The 22208-nt window shown below is 47.4% G+C and overlaps 1 protein-coding gene and 1 long non-coding RNA gene across 3 annotated transcripts in view; one reads left to right on the plus strand and one right to left on the minus strand.

Annotated features, from left to right (window-relative positions):
* Positions 1–22208, minus strand: part of LOC149971325 (uncharacterized) — a 381039-nt gene that overhangs the window by 331056 nt on the left and 27775 nt on the right. The window lies entirely within an intron of this gene.
* The window catches only part of usp32 (ubiquitin specific peptidase 32), a 106663-nt gene that overhangs the window by 29584 nt on the left and 54871 nt on the right, over positions 1–22208 (plus strand). For both annotated transcript variants that reach the window (XM_036965634.2, XM_036965635.2), the window contains exons 3-6: positions 4809–4914; positions 5291–5409; positions 11044–11203; positions 19528–19659. In XM_036965634.2, coding sequence (XP_036821529.2) covers positions 4809–4914; positions 5291–5409; positions 11044–11203; positions 19528–19659 — 517 coding nt within the window. The remainder of the gene's footprint in view (positions 1–4808; positions 4915–5290; positions 5410–11043; positions 11204–19527; positions 19660–22208) is intronic.

A 22208-nucleotide genomic window follows, 5' to 3' on the forward strand; every position in this document is an offset into this window, starting at 1 on the left:
CAAAGCTTCTTCTCCTTTTCTTCCTGTCAGCACTTATTATGCTGCTGCGTACAACAGGAAAGGGCGGGGCTTGTAGCCAGCGTTGAGTAGCTTGATTTGAAAGGACATGTTTTTAGCTCTATACATTTAGTCTTTATGGCAACGTTTCCAGAGGGTAATTCATTTAGGTACTTCACGGTCATGTTCAGGTGAAATGTTTCCCGAGGAAATAATGATATGCAGCTATTGCAGTGCCCTAATATAGGTGTGTGTGTGTGTGTGTGTGTGTGTCTCTCTCTGTCTCTCTCTCTGTTTCTCTCTCTCTCTCTCTCTCTCTCTCTCTCTGTCTCTCTCTCTGTTTCTCTCTCTCTCTCTCTCTCTCTCTCTCTCTCTCTCTCTCTCTCTCTCTCTCTCTCTCTGTCTCTCTCTCTGTCTCTCTCTCTCTCTCTCTCTGTTTCTCTCTCTCTCTGTCTCTCTCTCTGTTTCTCTCTCTCTCTCTCTGTCTCTCTCTCTCTCTCTCTCTCTCTCTGTTTCTCTCTCTCTCTCTCTCTCTCTCTGTTTCTCTCTCTCTCTGTCTCTCTCTCTCTCTCTCTCTCTCTCTCTCTGTTTCTCTCTCTCTCTCTCTCTCTCTCTCTGTTTCTCTCTCTCTCTCTCTCTCTCTCTCTGTTTCTCTCTCTCTCTCTCTCTCTCTGTCTCTCTCTCTCTCTCTCTCTCTCTCTCTCTCTCTCTCTCTCTCTCTCTCTCTCTCTCTCTCTGTCTCTCTCTCTGTCTCTCTCTCTCTCTCTCTCTCTCTCTCTCTGTTTCTCTCTCTCTCTGTCTCTCTCTCTGTTTCTCTCTCTCTCTCTCTGTCTCTCTCTCTCTCTCTCTCTCTCTCTGTTTCTCTCTCTCTCTGTCTCTCTCTCTGTTTCTCTCTCTCTCTGTCTCTCTCTCTCTCTCTAGTTAGTGGTTCAGTTTGTCGTCTTGTCATATTCATTTTGGCCTGCCAATATTTGTGCACATGGACCTGGTTCCTAAGAAAGTGGAATGTGTGCATAATCATGTTAGAGAATATGCAGAACATGTCCTCAGGAAGTTGAAATATGTTGTCGGGGCATGCTTCAGGCCAAGCAAGCAGAGTAAAGTCAATATCTAAATATACAGGCTTTGAATAAGTAAATTCTACTGCCAATAACTTGTGCATTTAAAAAAAAAAAAATTATACTCAAAATTAATAAGACATGTTCATTTAAAACATCTAATGAAATATGACAGTATTAAGGTGTTATGTTGAGGATGCTTCTGTTTGTTCCCGTGACAAACTGACACAGCCACTGTGACTGCCACCGACTGGCTGTGAGGTCACAGAGACCGCTGCCACCCACTGGCTGTGAGGTCACAGAGACCACTGCCACCGACCGGCTGTGAGATCACAGAGACCACTGCCACCGACCGGCTGTGAGGACACAGAGGCCGCTGCCCCCGACTGGCTGTGAGGTCACAGAGGCCGCTGCCCCCGACTGGCTGTGAGGTCACAGAGACCGCTGCCCCCGACTGGCTGTGAGGTCACAGAGACCGCTGCCCCCGACTGGCTGTGAGGTCACAGAGACCGCTGCCCCCGACTGGCTGTGAGATCACAGAGACCGCTGCCCCCGACTGGCTGTGAGGTCACAGAGACCGCTGCCCCCGACTGGCTGTGAGGTCACAGAGACCGCTGCCCCCGACTGGCTGTGAGGTCACAGAGACCGCTGCCCCCGACTGGCTGTGAGGTCACAGAGACCGCTGCCCCCGACTGGCTGTGAGGTCACAGAGACCGCTGCCCCCGACCGGCTGTGAGGTCACAGAGGCCGCTGCCCCCGACCGGCTGTGAGGTCACAGAGGCCGCTGCCCCCGACCGGCTGTGAGGTCACAGAGGCCGCTGCCCCCGACCGGATGTGAGGTCACAGAGGCCGCTGCCCCCGACCGGCTGTGAGGTCACAGAGGCCGCTGCCCCCGACCGGCTGTGAGGTCACAGAGGCCGCTGCCCCCGACCGGCTGTGAGGTCACAGAGGCCGCTGCCCCCGACCGGCTGTGAGGTCACAGAGGCCGCTGCCCCCGACCGGCTGTGAGGTCACAGAGGCCGCTGCCCCCGACCGGCTGTGAGGTCACAGAGGCCGCTGCCCCCGACCGGCTGTGAGGTCACAGAGGCCGCTGCCCCCGACCGGCTGTGAGGTCACAGAGGCCGCTGCCCCCGACCGGCTGTGAGGTCACAGAGGCCGCTGCCCCCGACCGGCTGTGAGGTCACAGAGGCCGCTGCCCCCGACCGGCTGTGAGGTCACAGAGGTCGCTGCCCCCGACCGGCTGTGAGGTCACAGAGGCCGCTGCCCCCGACCGGCTGTGAGGTCACAGAGGCCGCTGCCCCCGACCGGCTGTGAGGTCACAGAGGCCGCTGCCCCCGACCGGCTGTGAGGTCACAGAGGCCGCTGCCCCCGACCGGCTGTGAGGTCACAGAGACCGCTGCCACCGACCGGCTGTGAGGTCACAGAGACTGCTGCCACAGTCTCTCCAGCCCCAGGCAACCAAGAGGCCTCGACAAGTGCTGGCGAGAGGGACGCCTCCCAGACACACACCCCACAACCAGGGCAGAGGTAGACGGCCATTGGTGGGGGGGTCCCTGCCGGCTCTGACCGTGACACAGTTGCACATTGATGAATGGGGATCACACTTGCACACACACTTTTATTGTTGGACAGACTGTAAAAGCACCAGCGAATCAGCACCAAGCGGTTTTTATTGTTGGACAGACTGTAAAAGCACCAGCGAATCAGCACCAAGCGGTTTTTATTGTTGGACAGACTGTAAAAGCACCAGCGAATCAGCACCAAGCGGTTTTTATTGTTGGGCAGACTGTAAAAGCACCAGCGAATCAGCACCAAGCGGTTTTTATTGTTGGGCAGACTGTAAAAGCACCAGCGAATCAGCACCAAGTGGTTTTAATGGTTGGACATCTGCTCTGAAAGAATACATACGAATAGTAGAGACACTGAGGGGACAAAACATTAGGAACACCATCCTAATATTGAGTTGCACCCCCTTTTTGCCCTCAGAACAGCCTCAATTGGTCAGGGCGTTGGACTCTGCAAGGTATCGAAAGCGTCCCACAGGGATGCTGGGCCGTGTTGACTCCAATGCTTCCCACAGTTGGCCATTCTTGTTACACACTGGGAAACTGTTGAGCGTGAAAAACCCAGCAGCGTTGCAGTTCTTTACAGACTCAAACCGGTGCGCCTGGCACCTACTACCATACCCTGTTCAAAGACACTTCAATATTTAGTCTTGCCCATTCACCCTCTGAATAACACACATACACAATCCATGTCTAATTGTGTCAAGGCTTAAAAATCCTTCTTTAACCCGTCTCCTCCCGTTCATCTACACTGATTGAAGTGGATTTAACAAGTGACATCAATAAGGGATCGTAGTTTTCACCTGGATTCACCTGGTCAGTATGTCCTGGAAAGAGGTGTTCCTAATGTTTTGTACACTCAGTGTATTTGTATCACAAATGTAAGCAAGGTTTGAAATTATTACATGTTTTAGTAAAATATATCTGTTTGGGTTTTTTTTTGCGGTCAATTTAAACTCTACAAATGATTTACAATTATGTTCCTAACCCCTGACCGTCCACACAAGAAGAAAATGGACCCGCGGCTTAATCTAGTTGATAACACCTGATGTAGGGTGTAGGGTGTTAATTGGAACACTAGTTGGATCTGTGTCTACTGGCATATTTCTATTGTGTGTGTGTGTGTGTGTGTGTCCGTGTCTGTGTGTGTGTGTCCTTGTATCAGGCCTGGGCAATTATTTTCCTTGGGGGGCCACATTAGAATAGGTGTGTGTGTGTGTGTGTGTGTGCGTGTGTGTGTGTGTGCTTATGTCTTATGGGTTAATACACTACTGGACCAGAGGTATGTGGACACCTGCTCATCCAACGTCTCATTCCAAAAATCATGGGCATTAATATGGAGTCCCCCCCCCCCCCTGTTGCTATGACACCCTCCACTAGATGTTGGAACATTGCTGCGTGGAAACATTCAGTATCAACAATAGAGAATCAGGAAAAGGGGGCAAAAATATTTTTCACAGCACTGTATACACATACACACATACACACATATATGTGTGTACAGTATACACAGGCCTAATATTCCAACATCAGTGCCCCACCTCACTAATGGTCTTGTGGCTGAATGGAAGAATGTTTCCCCGCAGCAATGTTCCAACATCTAGTGGGAAGCCTTCCCAGAAGAGTGGAGGATGTTATAGCAGTAATGTTCCTACATATAGTGGAAAGCCTTCCCAGAAGAGTGGAGGCTGTTATAGCAGTAATGTTCCTACATATAGTGGAAAGCCTTCCCAGAAGAGTGGAGGCTGTTATAGCAGCAATGTTCCTACATCTAGTGGAAAGCCTTCCCAGAAGACTGGAGGCTGTTATAGCAGCAATGTTCCAACATCTAGTGGAAAGCCTTCCCAGAAGAGTGGAAGCTGTTATAGCAGCAATGTTCCAACATCTAGTGGAAAGCCTTCCCAGAAGAGTGGAGGCTGTTATAGCAGCAATGTTCCAACATCTAGTGGAAAGCCTTCCCAGAAGACTGGAGGCTGTTATAGCAGCAATGTTCCAACATCTAGTGGAAAGCCTTCCCAGAAGTGTGTAGGCTGTTATAGCAGCAAAAGGCGGGACCAACTACATATTAATGCCCATGATTTTGGAATGAGATGTTGTACGAGCAGGTGTCCACATACCTGTGTGTGTCTGTGTGTGTGTTCATACCATCTTTATTTTCTTTCTCTGTACTCTCCTCCTCTCCCTGCAGGTCATCTACAACTCGTTTGGGGGCACGTCTAAAGGACTGCACTTCAACAACCTCATCATTGGCCTGGTGCTGCTGACTAGAGGACGAGATGGGGAGAAGGCCAAGTGTATGTTTCTCTCTCTCTCTCTCTGTCTGTGTCTCTCTCTGTCTCTCTCTCTGTCTCTCGCTCGCTCGCTCTCTCTGTCTCTCGCTCACTCTCTCTCTCTGTCTCTCGCTCACTCTCGCTCTCGCTCACTCTCTCTCTCGCTCTCGCTCTCTCTCGTTCTCTCTCTCTCGCTCACTCTCTCTCTCGCTCTCTCTTGCTGTCTCTCTCAATGAATTGTGTGTGTGAGGCAGCAGAGAGCCAAGGCCATGATGATTAGTGATGGGACCTTCAGACTGCAGCTACTCTGGCTTCTGTCTGAGTCTGCCTGCCACTGGTAAGACCAACCTGCCGTCCAGAATGAACTCATTAACTGTGTGTGTGGTGTGTCCAACCACAGACCTCTTCAGCCTGTTTGCCAGTGAGTCTGGCGGCTATGCGGCGCGGGACGACATGGAGGCCGTACTACGGGCATTGGACGGGGAAGTTCCGCCCTCTCTCAGGAAGTGCTTCAGCGAGGTCAGTCACAGATTACTGTCCTGTCACCTGTCAATCACCCAGACTGACACTTTGACTGACGCACAACACACTCCTCTCTCCTCTCCAGTCATCACTCAGTCTGAGGTTCGGTCACAGACGTGTGTGTGTGTGTTTACACAACACACTCCTCTCTCCTCTCCAGTCATCACTCAGTCTGAGGTTCGGTCACAGACGTGTGTGTGTGTGTTTACACAACACACTCCTCTCTCCTCTCCAGTCATCACTCAGTCTGAGGTTCGGTCACAGACGTGTGTGTGTGTGTGTGTGTGTTTACACAACACACTCCTCTCTCCTCTCCAGTCATCACTCAGTCTGAGGTTCGGTCACAGACGTGTGTGTGTGTGTGTGTGTTTACACAACACACTCCTCTCTCCTCTCCAGTCATCACTCAGTCTGCGGTTCGGTCACAGACTGTGTGTTTACACAATACACCCCTCCCAAGAATCCAATATCATTAGCAAAGTGCAGACTACCCCTTTAACGTTAAACAGCAGCATGTGTGTATATATATATTAATCCCAGGCCCTCGTCCCCGCAGGAGGCCTTTTGATAGGCCGTCATTTGTAAATAAGAATTTGTTCTTAACTGACTTGCCTAGTTAAATGAAGGTTAAATAAAATAAATTATAATTATGCAAATAACTGCCGGTTTCGTGGTAATTGACCGTTAATTAACATAAACACATTTAGCATCTGACTCCCACACACATCCTACAAGCCACTGATGCAGACCTTAGGAACATCTACATTTGTAAAAAAAAAAAAAAGTCTACTAAATCCATGTAACATGTAGTCTAAACCATCACAATAAATCCATTATTTATTTCAGACCGGTCTAAAGAAACATTATGACATCAAGAACATGTTTTGTACAGATTATAAACGGTCCTTCTGTGTCATCTGGCCGTGGGCCGTGAGCCGTGGGCCGTGGGCCGTGAGCAGGGATGGGATGGGGACAGAGACGGGGACAGAGACTGGGACGGGGGATGGGGACAGGGACAGGAACAGAGGGGAAGAAGGCATATCATCTATATGCACTGGAATATCAAATGAGGCCAACTTTCCTGCCATTTCATTTTTCACTCATGTTGGGTAGGGATACTCTGGTTGTTTCCCTCATGTTGGGTATGTATACTCTGGTTGTTTCACTCATGTTGGGTAGGGATACTCTGGTTGTTTCCCTCATGTTGGGTAGGGATACTCTGGTTGTTTCCCTCATGTTGGGTATGTATACTCTGGTTGTTTCACTCATGTTGGGTAGGGATACTCTGGTTGTTTCCCTCATGTTGGGTAGGGATACTCTGGTTGTTTCACTCATGTTGGGTATGTATACTCTGGTTGTTTCACTCATGTTGGGTAGGGATACTCTGGTTGTTTCCCTCATGTTGGGTAGGGATACTCTGGTTGTTTCCCTCATGTTGGGTAGGGATACTCTGGTTGTTTCCCTCATGTTGGGTAGGGATACTCTGGTTGTTTCCCTCATGTTGGGTAGGGATACTCTGGTTGTTTCACTCATGTTGGGTAGGGATACTCTGGTTGTTTCACTCCACACATCAACCACTGTTTTGAGGAGCGCGCTGCCTCTCGCTGCGCGACAGCTGATATTCCACCATGGGCTCGCCAAACCCGTTCCTGCAGCTACCCTGTCCTCCAAGTTGGGGAAACCCAAGTGAAATCTGTCCAGGGAACATCGATAGTAGCACGTTTTCACAACGAAAACAACATATTTCATTAAACTGTTGCCAGCCCCTCTCTATGCGCGCTGGAGAAAGGAAGGGAGGAGAGGGAATGACAAAGGTAATGTGTTATTTTAATTATGAGAATATATAACAAAAAGCCCTATTACCAGGCTATTCTAAATCAAATACATATTCACTATAATTGTAGATTTAACTGGGTAAGCCGCCCTGCACAATCAATGAACCGACAGCATCGCCTAGGCCTGTACAGTGCTCTGCCGTACCTAATATGTGTTGTATAACGACACAATCGTTATTTTAATTCACGGTTTTTATCTGACTAATTTTACACATGTTGTTGTGTTACAGCCTGAATTAAAAATGGATTAAGTTATATATTTTTTCTTTCTCTCCCAGCCTCACGAGGTATTGTGTAATGGTGAAGTTGAAACATGTGTTTTTAAATGGTTGGAAATGTATTGAAAGTGAAACACAGAAATATCACATTTACATAAGTATACACACCCCCTGAGTCAAAACCTTTGACAGTGATTACGGTCTTTCTAAGTTAGTCTCTTAAGAGCTTTCCACACCTAGATTGTGCAACATTTGCCCATTTTATTATTTAAAAAATTCTTCAAGCTCTGTCAAATTGGTTGTTGATCATTGCTAGAGAGACATTTTCAGGCCTTGACATAGATTTTCGAGTAGATTTCAGTCAAAACTCCACTCAGGAACATTCACTGTCTTCTTGATAAGCATAGAATGTAGACTTGGGTTTGTGTTTTGTCCTACTAAAAGGTGAATTCATCTCCCAGTGTCTGGTAGAAAGCAGACTGAACCAGGTTTTCCTCTAGGATTTTGTCTGTCCTCACCTCCATTCTGTTTCTTTATTATCCTGAAAAACTCCCCAGTCCTTAACGATTACAAGCATACCCATAACATGATGCAGCCACCACTATGCTTGAACATATGGAGAGTGGTACTCAGTAATGTGTTTTATTGGATTTGGCCAAACACAACACTTTGTATTCAGGACAAAAAGTTAATTACTTACCACATTCTTTGCAGTATTACTTTTGTGTCTTGTTGCAAAAACAAGATCCAAGTTTTAAAATATTTATATTCTGTTTAAGGTTAAAGTTAAAGTTAAGGTTTCCCATCTTTTCACTTTGTCAATTAGGTTACTATTGTGGAGTCACAACAATGTTGATCCATCCTCAGTTTTCTCCTATCGTAGCCATTAAACTCTGTTTTAATGTTACCTTTGGCCTGATTGGTTGATACCCAGTCACTTTGTAGTATTGATACACCATCCAAAGTGTAATTAATAACTTCAACATGTTAAATTGTTTGTTTTAAATTGTATTTATACCCATCTAGAAATTGGAAAACCTTCCTGGTTCTTTGACTGCGGGACCTTTTTAAAATGATCTGTATGTGAGGGGGGTACGGAGATGAGGTAGTCATTCAAAACTCATGTTAAACAATGTTACTGCACACATGCAACAGATTATGTGACTTCTAATGTTCACTCCTGAACGTATTTATTCTTGTCATAACAAAGGGGTTGTCATACTTATTGACTCGAGACATTTCAGCTTTTCTTTTCAAATAATTTGAATAAATAATTTAAATACATCTTATTTATTATAAATAAATAATTTTAAATAATTTGTCCAAATTTGTATTTATTTATATACATATAAAATTTGACTGGTACCGTGTGTGTGTATGTACACACACACACACACACACACACACACACACAGTAAAAGTCAACATTTTGGACACACCTACTCATCCAGGGTTTTTCTTTATTTTTAATATTTTCTACATTGTAATAGTCAAGACAAATTATGAAATAACACATATGGAATCATGTCATAACCAAACAAATGTTAAACAAATCAAAATATATTTGAGATTCTTCAAAGTAGCCACCCTTTGCCTTGATGACAGCTTTGCACATTCTTGGCATTCTCTCAACCAGCTTCATGAGGTAGTCACCTGGATTTCATTTCAATTAACAGGTGTGCCATGTTAAAAGTTCATTTGTGGAATTTCTTTCCTTTTTAAGGAAAGGCAATTTGAGCCAATCAGTTGTGTTGTGACAAGGTAGAGGTGGTATACAGAAGATAGCCCTATTTGTTAAAAGAGTCCATATTATGGCAAGAACAGCTCAAATAAGCAAAGAGAAATTACAGTCTATCATTACTTTAAGACACGAAGGTCAGTCCATCTGGAAAATGTCCTAAGAACTTTGATAATTTCTTCAAGTGCAGTCGCGAAAACCATCAAGCGCTATGATGAAACTGTCTCTCATGAGGACCGCCACAGGAAAGGAAGACCCAGAGTTACCTCTGCTGCAGAGGATAAGTTCGTTAGAGTTACCAGTCACAGAAATTACAACCCAAATAAATGCTTCACAGAGTTCAAGTAACAGACACATCTCAACATCAACTGTTCAGTGGAGACTGGAACAGTGCGTTAACTGCCTTGTTCAGGGGCAGAACGACAATTTTTTTTGTATCTTGTCAGCTCGGGGATTCGATCTTGCAACCTTCCGGTTAACTAGTCCAACGCTCTGACCACTACCTGCAGCCCTCATGGTTGAATTGCTGCAAAGAACCACTACCAAAGGTTACTACATGACTCCATATGTGTTATTTCTTAGTGTTGATGTCTTCACTGTTCTTCTACAATGTAGAAAATAAATAAAAACCCTTGAATCAGTTGGTGTTGGTCTGAACTTTTGACTGGTACTATACATGTCTATATACTGTCTATAGGTACTATACATGTCTATATACTGTCTATAGGTACTATACATGTCTATATACTGTCTATAGGTACTATACATGTCTATATACTGTCTATAGGTACTATACATGTCTATATACTGTCTATAGGTACTATACATGTCTATATACTGTCTATAGGTACTATACATGTCTATATACTGTCTATAGGTACTATACATGTCTATATACTGTCTATAGGTACTATACATGTCTATATACTGTCTATAGGTACTATACATATATATGTCTGCTCTTTGATATTATGTGGTCTTGTGTGTAGGCCAGTGACCAACAAAAATCTAAATTGAATCCATTTTCTGAGCTGTAAGACGACAACATTTTGTAAAAGTTTAAGGGGTGTGAATACTTTCTGTAGTTTTATGCATAAGCTCGAATATTCATGTGTGTTTTTTTAATGAATCATCACTTTAGAAAACACTGTCCGTTTCGTCGTTAGGCTTCGTAAACAACAATCGTGTTTTACACTCACTTTCAACCTCTCTTAATGAGCTTCTTTCTTCAAATCACAGTGAGGTGGTGAGATTTGAAAAAGCACATACTGTTTTTAATGATAAGTGGTTTTTTTGGCATTTGCATTGACGTCAGAGTGGTTTACAGAGACACATATCACCAGGCCGTTAGTGACCCGTTGATCGTTAGCGAGCTCGGTACTACCAAAGCATGTCTGGAGTGCATAAAAGGAGATGACCGTGACTCAGCGGTCACGTGGAAATTTTACTGAGGTCATGACTGCCAGCGTGGCGCTAATAGGGTCACCGCAACCGCCCTAGTTGCGAGTTCCTTACTAATTAGTAACTTTTTAATTCATCAATCAAGTACAAAGGAGGAATGAAAAGCCACAGCCACTTGGCCTTCCTTGGAATGAGTTTAACACCTGTGGTCTAGGTCATAGAAAAAGAGCAAGTGTTCCTAATGTTTTGTACACCTCTGTATTTGGTTGTAACTAATGGCCAGTGTTTGTAACTCTATTGGCCAATGACACTTCCACGATACACCTATAGTATAAACGCTAATCCCTGTCCGTCTCCCCAAACCATGTCTCCTCCCGCTACCTCCTTTTTTGAATTTGGTAACAAGTTGTTGATGTGTTTTTGTTTTGTTTTGTCTCAGGGGGAGAAAGTCAACTATGAGCGCTTTAAGAACTGGCTCCTTCAGAACCCGGAGGCGTTCACCTTCTCCCGTTGGCTGCTCTCCGGAGGCGTGTGCGTCACCCTCACAGACGACAGCGACACGCCCACCTTCTACCAGACTCTGGCCGGAGTCACACACTGTGAGTGACGGCTACCCGTGCTCCTCTCTACAGCGCCAGTACTACCCTGTACGCACACTGGCGCTACTGAAAGGTTTCTATGGTGTTCATCTGAGTAAAGTCGTCAACAAGTGATGGCATCTCCCAAAAAAAGACAGATAATTTACCTGACTGTTTTAGTTCGGTATATTTCATGTTATGTTGGTATTTGTCACCCTCTGTCACATTCTCTTTGTCATTCATGTCCCTCCTTCTTTTTTCTGTCCTATTGGAAAGAAAGCTCTTACACGTAGCTGTGTCCAAGACCAATCAAAGATATTAGCTGCTTCCTGTCCTGAGACCAATCAGAGAGCAGGAGAGATCTTTGCTGCCAATCCGGGAGAGTACCTGCAGACAGCTCGTAATCTGCTGTTGCCCACTCCCAGATGATCCTCTTAACTCTGAGCGGTGTGTATGTAGGTGTATGTGTGTGTGTGAGAGAGTTCAGGTGTGTGTGTGTGTGTGTGTGCACTCTTCGGCCGTGAGGCGAGCACCTTCTCCGTGCATGGACTTTCTAGAACATACTTCACTCTTGGCTAAGACGCCGTCACCGACCGGACACACACACACCAGACGCCATGGAGGACTGACAGGCTTGTTGTCGGGTTGGGATAGTATTAGAATACTATTGTAAAAATCATTGGATTGGAACCAGGATGGCATGAGTTAACCATGAGTTAACGTGGTGTGGGTTTTTTCTTTTCTTCCCCTGAGCCTGTTAACCGTCGGTCGGTGGAGTCTACTATGGTACACGCCAGTCCTGTCGGCACGTCCCAGGGCATGTGTGGTGGAATATGGTATGGTACCTCTGTTGTCACTCTGACCGAGTCGCTCCTCTAGGTGGGTACTGGGCACACCACTGCACCCCCTTTAGACTAGTACCACTTCCCAAACGGCACCCTATTTCCTATGAGGTGTACTACTTTTGACCGGGACCCGTAGGGCTATGGCCAAAAATAGGGAATTAGGTACCATTTTAGGACTGCCTAGGAAGTGGTCAACACTGACACTAGTGTGTGTTTTTTTTTAACAATGGTTGGAGTTAGTTAGTGTGAGTTAGTAGTTGGAGTGAGTTAGTGGTTTTGTACTTGCTGTGTAATCCTACTTCCTGTTGTGGTGGTTGGTGCAGGAAGTAACATCACGAAGAAGCACTTTTCTCCCCACTTTCAGATTGTGGAAGTGTACATTTGGAGGTTCTTGTGTGAACTCGCTCGCGCGGCTTGTTTTTCGAGACCCAAGCGCAGAATGACAACCATTTATCTCTGTATGCCAGGCGACTCAGTAATGGAGATGTAGCCTCTTGTTTGAGAACAAAATACTGTCCACTTGTATTTTTAAACAGACTCAAACCTCAAGCTCCAGACATTTTTAAAAGAGATCAGTCTCAACCTGCCAGGTACAGTCCTGTCCTGAAATGGAATGTTAGCCATTTAGCCTAGCGGTTTACCTAGCGTGCTAAGCTAGGAGGTGTGTCCCAAATGGCACCCTATTCTCTACAATGGTGTATTACTTTTAACGGCAGTGAACAATAGTGAATCACAGTCAGTCAGTCAGTCAGTTAGCTAGCGAGGGGATGAAACATGTCCTGGAGTCAGCCAGTTAGCTAGCTAGTGACAGGATGAGGCATGTCCTGGAGTCAGCCAGTTAGCTAGCTAGTGATGGGATGAGGCATGTCCTGGAGTCAGCCAGTTAGCTAGCTAGTGACAGGATGAGGCATGTCCTGGAGTCAGATAGTTAGCTAGCTAGTGACAGGATGAGGCATGTCCTGGAGTCAGCCAGTCAGTTAGCTAGCTAGTGATGGGATGAGGCATGTCCTGGAGTCAGCCAGTTAGCTAGCTAGTGATGGGATGAGGCATGTCCTGGAGTCAGCCAGTCAATTAGCTAGCTAGCTAGTGATGGGATGAGGCTTGTCCTGGAGTCAGTCAGCCAGTTAGCTAGCTATTGATGGGATGAGGCATGTCCTGGAGTCAGTCAGCCAGTTAGCTAGCTAGTGATGGGATGAGGCATGTCCTGGAGTCAGCCAGTTAGCTAGCTAGTGACGGGATGAGGCATGTCCTGGAGTCAGCCAGTCAGTGAGCTAGCTAGTGATGGGATGAGGCATGTCCTGGCGTCAGCCAGCCAGTTAGCTAGCTGGTGATGGGATGAGGCATGTCCTGGCGTCAGCCAGCCAGTTAGCTAGCTAGTGACGGGATGAGGCATGTCCTGGAGTCAGCCAGCCAGTTAGCTAGCTAGTGATGGGATGAGGCATGTCCTGGAGTCAGCCAGTCAATTAGCTAGCTAGCTAGTGATGGGATGAGGCATGTCCTGGAGTCAGTCAGCCAGTTAGCTAGCTAGTGATGGGATGAGGCATGTCCTGGAGTCAGCCAGTCAGTGAGCTAGCTAGTGACGGGATGAGGCATGTCCTGGAGTCAGCCAGTTAGCTAGCTAGTGACGGGATGAGGCATGTCCTGGAGTTAGCCAGTCAGTTAGCTAGCTAGCTAGTGATGGGATGAGGCATGTCCTGGAGTTAGCCAGTCAGTTAGCTAGCTAGCGAGGGGATGAAACATGTCCTGGAGTCAGCCAGTCAGTTAGCTAGCTAGTGACGGGGTGAGGCATATCCTGGAGTCAGCCAGCCAGTTAGCTAGCGAGGGGATGAGGCATGTCCTGGAGTCAGCCAGTCAGTTAGCTAGCTAGCTAGTGATGGGATGAGGCATGTCCTGGAGTCAGTCAGCCAGTTAGCTAGCTAGTGATGGGATGAGGCATGTCCTGGAGTCAGCCAGTCAATTAGCTAGCTAGCTAGTGATGGGATGAGGCATGTCCTGGAGTCAGTCAGCCAGTTAGCTAGCTAGTGATGGGATGAGGCATGTCCTGGAGTCAGCCAGTCAATTAGCTAGCTAGCTAGTGATGGGATGAGGCATGTCCTGGAGTCAGTCAGCCAGTTAGCTAGCTAGTGATGGGATGAGGCATGTCCTGGAGTCAGCCAGTCAATTAGCTAGCTAGCTAGTGATGGGATGAGGCATGTCCTGGAGTCAGCCAGTCAATGAGCTAGCTAGTGACGGGATGAGGCATGTCCTGGAGTCAGTCAGTGAGCTAGCTAGTGACGGGATGAGGCATGTCCTGGCGTCAGCCAGCCAGTTAGCTAGCTGGTGATGGGATGAGGCATGTCCTGGAGTCAGCCAGTTAGCTAGCTAGTGACGGGATGAGGCATGTCCTGGAGTTAGCCAGTCAGTTAGCTAGCTAGCTAGCTAGCTAGTGATGGGATGAGGCATGTCCTGGAGTTAGCCCGTCAGTTAGCTAGCTAGCTAGTGATGGGATGAGGCATGTCCTGGAGTTAGCCAGTCAGCCAGTCAGTTAGCTAGCTAGCGAGGGGATGAAACATGTCCTGGAGTCAGCCAGTCAGTTAGCTAGCTAGTGACGGGGTGAGGCATATCCTGGAGTCAGCCAGCCAGTTAGCTAGCGAGGGGATGAGGCATGTCCTGGAGTCAGTCAGCCAGTTAGCTAGCTAGTGATGGGATGAGGCATGTCCTGGAGTCAGCCAGTCAATTAGCTAGCTAGCTAGTGATGGGATGAGGCATGTCCTGGAGTCAGTCAGCCAGTTAGCTAGCTAGTGATGGGATGAGGCATGTCCTGGAGTCAGCCAGTCAGTGAGCTAGCTAGTGACGGGATGAGGCATGTCCTGGAGTCAGTCAGTGAGCTAGCTAGTGACGGGATGAGGCATGTCCTGGAGTCAGCCAGTTAGCTAGCTAGTGACGGGATGAGGCATGTCCTGGAGTTAGCCAGTCAGTTAGCTAGCTAGCTAGCTAGTGATGGGATGTGGCATGTCCTGGAGTTAGGCCGTCAGTTAGTTAGCTAGCTAGCTAGTGATGGGATGAGGCATGTCCTGGAGTTAGCCAGTCAGCCAGTCAGTTAGCTAGCTAGCTAGCGAGGGGATGAAACATGTCCTGGAGTCTGCCAGTCAGTTAGCTAGCTAGTGACGGGGTGAGGCATATCCTGGAGTCAGCCAGCCAGTTAGCTAGCGAGGGGATGAGGCATGTCCTGGAGTCAGCCAGTCAGTTAGCTAGCTAGCTAGTTATGGGATGAGGCATGTCCTGGAGTCAGTCAGCCAGTTAGCTAGCTAGTGATGGGATGAGGCATGTCCTGGAGTCAGCCAGTCAATTAGCTAGCTAGCTAGTGATGGGATGAGGCATGTCCTGGAGTCAGCTAGTCAATTAGCTAGCTAGCTAGTGATGGGATGAGGCATGTCCTGGAGTCAGTCAGCCAGTTAGCTAGCTAGTGATGGGATGAGGCATGTCCTGTAGTTAGTCAGTCAGCCAGTCAGTTAGCTAGCTAGAGAGGGGATGAAACATGTCCTGGAGTCAGCCAGTCAGTTAGCTAGCTAGTGACGGGGTGAGGCATATCCTGGAGTCAGCCAGCCAGTTAGCTAGCGAGGGGATGAGGCATGTCCTGGAGTCAGTCAGCCAGTTAGCTAGCTAGTGATGGGATGAGGCATGTCCTGGAGTCAGCCAGTTAGCTAGCTAGTGACGGGATGAGGCATGTCCTGGAGTTAGCCAGTCAGTTAGCTAGCTAGCTAGCTAGTGATGGGATGAGGCATGTCCTGGAGTTAGCCCGTCAGTTAGCTAGCTAGCTAGTGATGGGATGAGGCATGTCCTGTAGTTAGTCAGTCAGCCAGTCAGTTAGCTAGCTAGAGAGGGGATGAAACATGTCCTGGAGTCAGCCAGTCAGTTAGCTAGCTAGTGACGGGGTGAGGCATATCCTGGAGTCAGCCAGCCAGTTAGCTAGCGAGGGGATGAGGCATGTCCTGGAGTCAGTCAGCCAGTTAGCTAGCTAGTGATGGGATGAGGCATGTCCTGGAGTCAGCCAGTCAATTAGCTAGCTAGCTAGTGATGGGATGAGGCATGTCCTGGAGTCAGTCAGCCAGTTAGCTAGCTAGTGATGGGATGAGGCATGTCCTGGAGTCAGTCAGCCAGTTAGCTAGCTAGTGATGGGATGAGGCATGTCCTGGAGTCAGCCAGTCAATTAGCTAGCTAGCTAGTGATGGGATGAGGCATGTCCTGGAGTCAGCCAGTCAGTGAGCTAGCTAGTGACGGGATGAGGCATGTCCTGGAGTCAGCCAGTTAGCTAGCTAGTGACGGGATGAGGCATGTCCTGGAGTTAGCCAGTCAGTTAGCTAGCTAGCTAGCTAGTGATGGGATGTGGCATGTCCTGGAGTTAGGCCGTCAGTTAGCTAGCTAGCTAGTGATGGGATGAGGCATGTCCTGGAGTCTGCCAGTCAGTTAGCTAGCTAGTGACGGGGTGAGGCATATCCTGGAGTCAGCCAGCCAGTTAGCTAGCGAGGGGATGAGGCATGTCCTGGAGTCAGCCAATCAGTTAGCTAGTGACGGGATGAGGCATGTCCTGGAGTCAGCCAGTCAGTTAGCTAGCTAGTGATGGGATGAGGCATGTCCTGGAGTCAGCCAGTCAATTAGCTAGCGAGGGGATGAAACATGTCCTGGAGTCAGCCAGTCAGTTAGCTAGCTAGCGAGGGGATGAGGCATGTCCTGGAGTCAGCCAGTCAGTTAGCTAGCGAGGGGATGAAACATGTCCTGGAGTCAGCCAGTCAGTCAGTTAGCTAGCTAGTGACGGGATGAGGCATGTCCTGGAGCCGATCCATAGGAGAGGTAATGAGTTTTATAGATTAGCAGTGTCAGGCAGGCTGGAGCAGCATCCTGATTTAATGACACACAGCAACAAGATGAGCAGGTGTTTCTTCCCCCTCAGCTCTGCTTTCCTTGCTAGTCCCAACCAGGCCTTTACCTCTGCCCTAATCACTGCTAGGCTAGCCCACGCTGGCCTGCGTTCAGTAAGCACGACACAAATAGCCTTTTTTCAGGTGTGTTTAGCGTTTGGGATTGATACATTGACTATATTGGTGTTGTCCGCGTTTCTGAAAGACCAGTTGGAGGACCTATTTTTGAGGTTTTGTGTGTGTGTGTGTGTGTACGACGGGTGTGTGTGTGTACGACGTGTGTGTGTGTGTGTGTTTGTAGGATTTAGTATTGTCTAGCTGTTCTACTCTTAAAGGGGCATTCAGTCAGTCAGGGGCGGGCCCCACCACACACACACCTCCCATTCCACACCATGCTCCTCAATATTAATCCACCATTACTTCCCCCAAGCGCGCTCTCTCTCTCTCTCTCTGTCTCTCTCTCTCTCTCTGTCTCTCTCTCTCTCTGTCTCTCTCTCTCTCTCTCTCTCTGTCTCTCTGTCTCTCTGTCTCTCTGTGTCTCTCTGTGTCTCTCTCTCTGTCTCTCTGTCTCTCTGTCTCTCTGTCTCTCTGTCTCTCTGTCTCTCTGTCTCTCTGTCTCTCTCTCTCTCTCTCTCTGTCTCTCTGTCTCTCTGTCTCTCTCTGTCTCTCTCTGTCTCTCTCTGTCTCTCTCTGTGTCTCTCTGTCTCTCTCTCTCTGTCTCTGTCTCTGTCTCTGTCTCTCTCTCTCTGTCTCTGTCTCTTTCTCCTTCTCTCTCTCTTTCTCTCTATCTCTCTCTCTCTTTCTCTATCTCTCTATCAATTCAATTCAAGGGCTTTATTGGTCTGGGAAACATATGTTAACATTGCCAAAGCAAGTGAGGTAGACAATATACCAAAGTGAGGTTGTGTTCTCTGTTTAAACCTGATGTTTCTGAGCATTTCTCTGAGGAGGGAAGGACTGAACGGCGGTCAAAAGGTTATTGACCCGTTGAAGTGGTGTTTTACTGGTTTCCAATCAGTCCTCTGGACCGCTCCACTTCTCTCTTTCTCCAGCAGTCTTCAGATTGAACACACACACACACACACACACACACACACACACACACACAACAATTTAACAACTTTCTCCGCAGAGACACCTGGACCCTGTTGAGCTGGGCTCTTCCAGGAATAAACCTCAGGAGAACGGATGGTTGGATGGATGGAGGGGGAGAGAGGATGGATGGAGGGGGAGGAGGAAGGGGGAGATGAATAGGATGGATGTAGAGGGAGGGAGGGAGGGAGGGAGGGAGGGAGGGAGGGAGGGAGGGAGGGAGGGAGGGAGGGAGAGGATGGATGGAAGAAGGGAGAGAGGATGGAGGGGGAGAGGGACAGGGAGGGAGGGAGGGAGAAGATGGATGGATGGAGAAGATGGATGGCGGGAGAGGGAGGGAGGGAGAGGAGGGAGGGAGAAGATTGAGGGAGGGAGAGGAGGGAGGGAGGGATGAAAAGCTCCTCTCAATCCACCCACACCCCAATCTGCAGCTCACTGCTACAGGTTGGCGATATTATCCCCCAGTGACATCACTGTCTTATTGACCAATCCGTCTAATAAACACAGACAGCAAACCAGGATGTCGGCCATAGCAGTGAGATTTAAGAACCAGCTTGGGTTTGTGGTGGAAATCCGTAATGGCCTCCTCTCCAGTCAGAGAGTGAATATGACCTGGTCCGCATCCCAAATGGCGCCCTATTTAGTAGTGCACTATGTAGGGAATAGGCTGCCATTAGGGATGCGGTCTTAATTTGTGTATGTGTGTTTTGACACCTGTCTGAGCGACATGTATGGGATGACTCATGGGACAGTGGGGTGGAAAGGAAAGCCTGGGCTAGTATGAGCTAGCGAGCCGTAGGCTAATCTTATCAGTGTAAAGCTGTGGATTAACGCGCTAGAGTGGGAGGATGAACCCAGGATCTCTGACCCTGGGGCTGACTGGCAGGTTTCATACTTAACAGTAGCTATATTGGTACACCTCGTGAGCCTTGGCCCTGCCTTTTTGAGTTTGATTCATGGTCTCACCTCAAGACTAAACGGGATAGACTAAATCACTTACAGATGGGGTCGCAAAATTCTGGTAACCAGAATTCCCAGGTTTTCCAGAAATCTTGATTTTTGTAAGATTCAGGGAATAAGCAGGAAATCTTGACTCCTCAATCCAGGATTTCTCTTGGGGAAAGTTACTGAAATGTTGCAACCCTACTTGCAAGATCTGGGACCTTGAGACTACTACTCAAGACTACTATCCTCTGTCCTGCTCGTTAACAAAACTGTCCAGAATCCAAATGTACATCAGAATGGAACCGTGAAACGTGTTGGCGTCATCTGCATATCGCCATCCGAGTTCACAAAGTCCACTATAGCACCATATTGATATCATCTGAAGCCTGTGTTTCCTTTCCTTACTAAACACTGCTAGGTCAGGTCATGTGACTTTTTGTTGTTGTTGTTCTAATAAGAAGATGCTCGGGCGAATCTACAAACAAACAAAAATCACTCTAGGTTGGTTGCCATTTTTTTTTATTTTTTTTTTAAAGCATATCCTTCTTCTTCTCTCCTCCCACAGTAGAAGAGTCTGATATCATTGACTTGGAGAAGCGCTATTGGCTGCTGAAAGCCCAGTCCAGGACCGGACGCTTTGACTTGGAAACTTTTGTCCCGCTGGTCTCTCCTCCTATTCACGCTTCGCTAGGTGAAGGTATGGCATATTTCTGATGTATTATGTTGATTCCAGCCGGATGTTATAGGGACATGTTAAACCTGGTTCCCCCAGGTAGACAGTCCCCCATGGACATTCAAACACAGTAATACACTACACACACTACACACAATACACACACACTACACACACAATACACACACACTAACACACACTAACACACACTAACACACACTAACACACACTAACACACACTAACACACACTAACACACACTAACACACACTACACACATACACACACACACACACTAACACACACTAACACACACTAACACACACACACACACACACACACACTCACACACACTAACACACACACACAATAACACACACTCACACACACTAACACACACACACAATAACACACACACACACACACTAACACACACACACAATAACACACACACACACACTAACACACACACACACACACACACACACACACACACACACACACACACACACTAACACACACACTAACACACACACACTAACACACACACTAACACACACACACTAACACACACACACTAACACACACACACTAACACACACACTCACACACACACTCACACACACACTCACACTCACACACTCACACACTAACACACACACACACTACCACACACTAACACACACACACACACACTACCACACACTAACACACACACTAACACACACACTACACACACACTAACACACACACTCACACACACACTAACACTCACACACACACTCACACACTACCACACACACACACACACACACACACTAACTCACACACACACACACACTAACACACACACACACACTAACACACACACTAACACACACAATAACACACACACACACAATAACACACACACACACAATAACACACACACACAATAACACACACACACACACACTAACACACACACACACACACACATACACACACTAACACACACACTAACACACACACTAACACACACACTAACACACACACTCACACTCACACACACACTCACACACTAACACACACACACACACACACACTAACACACACACTAACACACACACTAACACACACACTCACACACACACTAACACTCACACTCACACACACACTCACACACTAACACACACACTAACACACACACACACTACCACACACTAACACACACACTAACACACACTAACACACACACTCACACACACACTAACACTCACACACACACTCACACACTAACACACACACACACACACACTAACACACACACACACTACCACACACTAACACACACACACACTACCACACACTAACACACACACTAACACACACACTAACACACACACACTCACACACACACTAACACTCACACTCACACACACACTCACACACTAACACACACACTACCACACACTAACACACACACACACACACACTACCACACACGAACACACACACTAACACACACTAACACACACACTCACACACACACTAACACTCACACACACACTCACACACTACCACACACTACACACATACACACACACACACACACACACACACACTAACACACACACACACACACTAACACACACACACTCACACACACTAACACACACACTAACACACACACACACAATAACACACACACACACAATAACACACACACAATAACACACACACACACACACACTAACACACACACACACACACACACACTAACACACACACTAACACACACACACACACACTCACACTCACACACACACTCACACACTAACACACACACACACACTACCACACACTAACACACACACACACACACACTACCACACACTAACACACACACACACAATAACACACACACACAATAACACACACACACACACACTAACACACACACTAACACACACACACACACACTAACACACACACACACACTAACACACACACACACACTAACACACACTAACACACACACTCACACACACACACACACACACACACACTAACACACACACACACTACCACACACTAACGCACACACACACACACACACACACACACACACACACACTAACACACACACACACACACACACTAACACACACACACACTACCACACACTAACACACACTAACGCACACTCTAACACACACACACACACACTAACTCACACACACACACAATCATGTATACATGCCATAATTTGTATGCGTCTATATTGTGTGTGGATCATTTTAGATGAGAATCTCTTCTGATGGTCTCTCAATGTTAAAACCATGTTGTCGTTTGAACTATGACTCACTGCTTGTGTCGTAAGAGGAGTTTGTTGTTGTTGTTGTTGAACGAAAACACGGGGGTTTGTCCGAGCGATAGCTGCTGCGCTGGCCTTGGGAAAAGTTGCCTTTGCGCTAGCTAACGCAAACGTTTGCTTACATAGCTTACATTGTCAAACACGCAAGGTTAACAGCTAACGTTAGCTATAGCAAGCTAACTTGATTACAAAGGCAACGATGTCAACACTGACCCGAA

Source organism: Oncorhynchus mykiss, chromosome 27, assembly GCF_057628025.1.
Source record: "Oncorhynchus mykiss isolate SJ-2025 chromosome 27, ASM5762802v1, whole genome shotgun sequence".
NCBI classification, from domain to species: domain Eukaryota; kingdom Metazoa; phylum Chordata; class Actinopteri; order Salmoniformes; family Salmonidae; genus Oncorhynchus; species Oncorhynchus mykiss.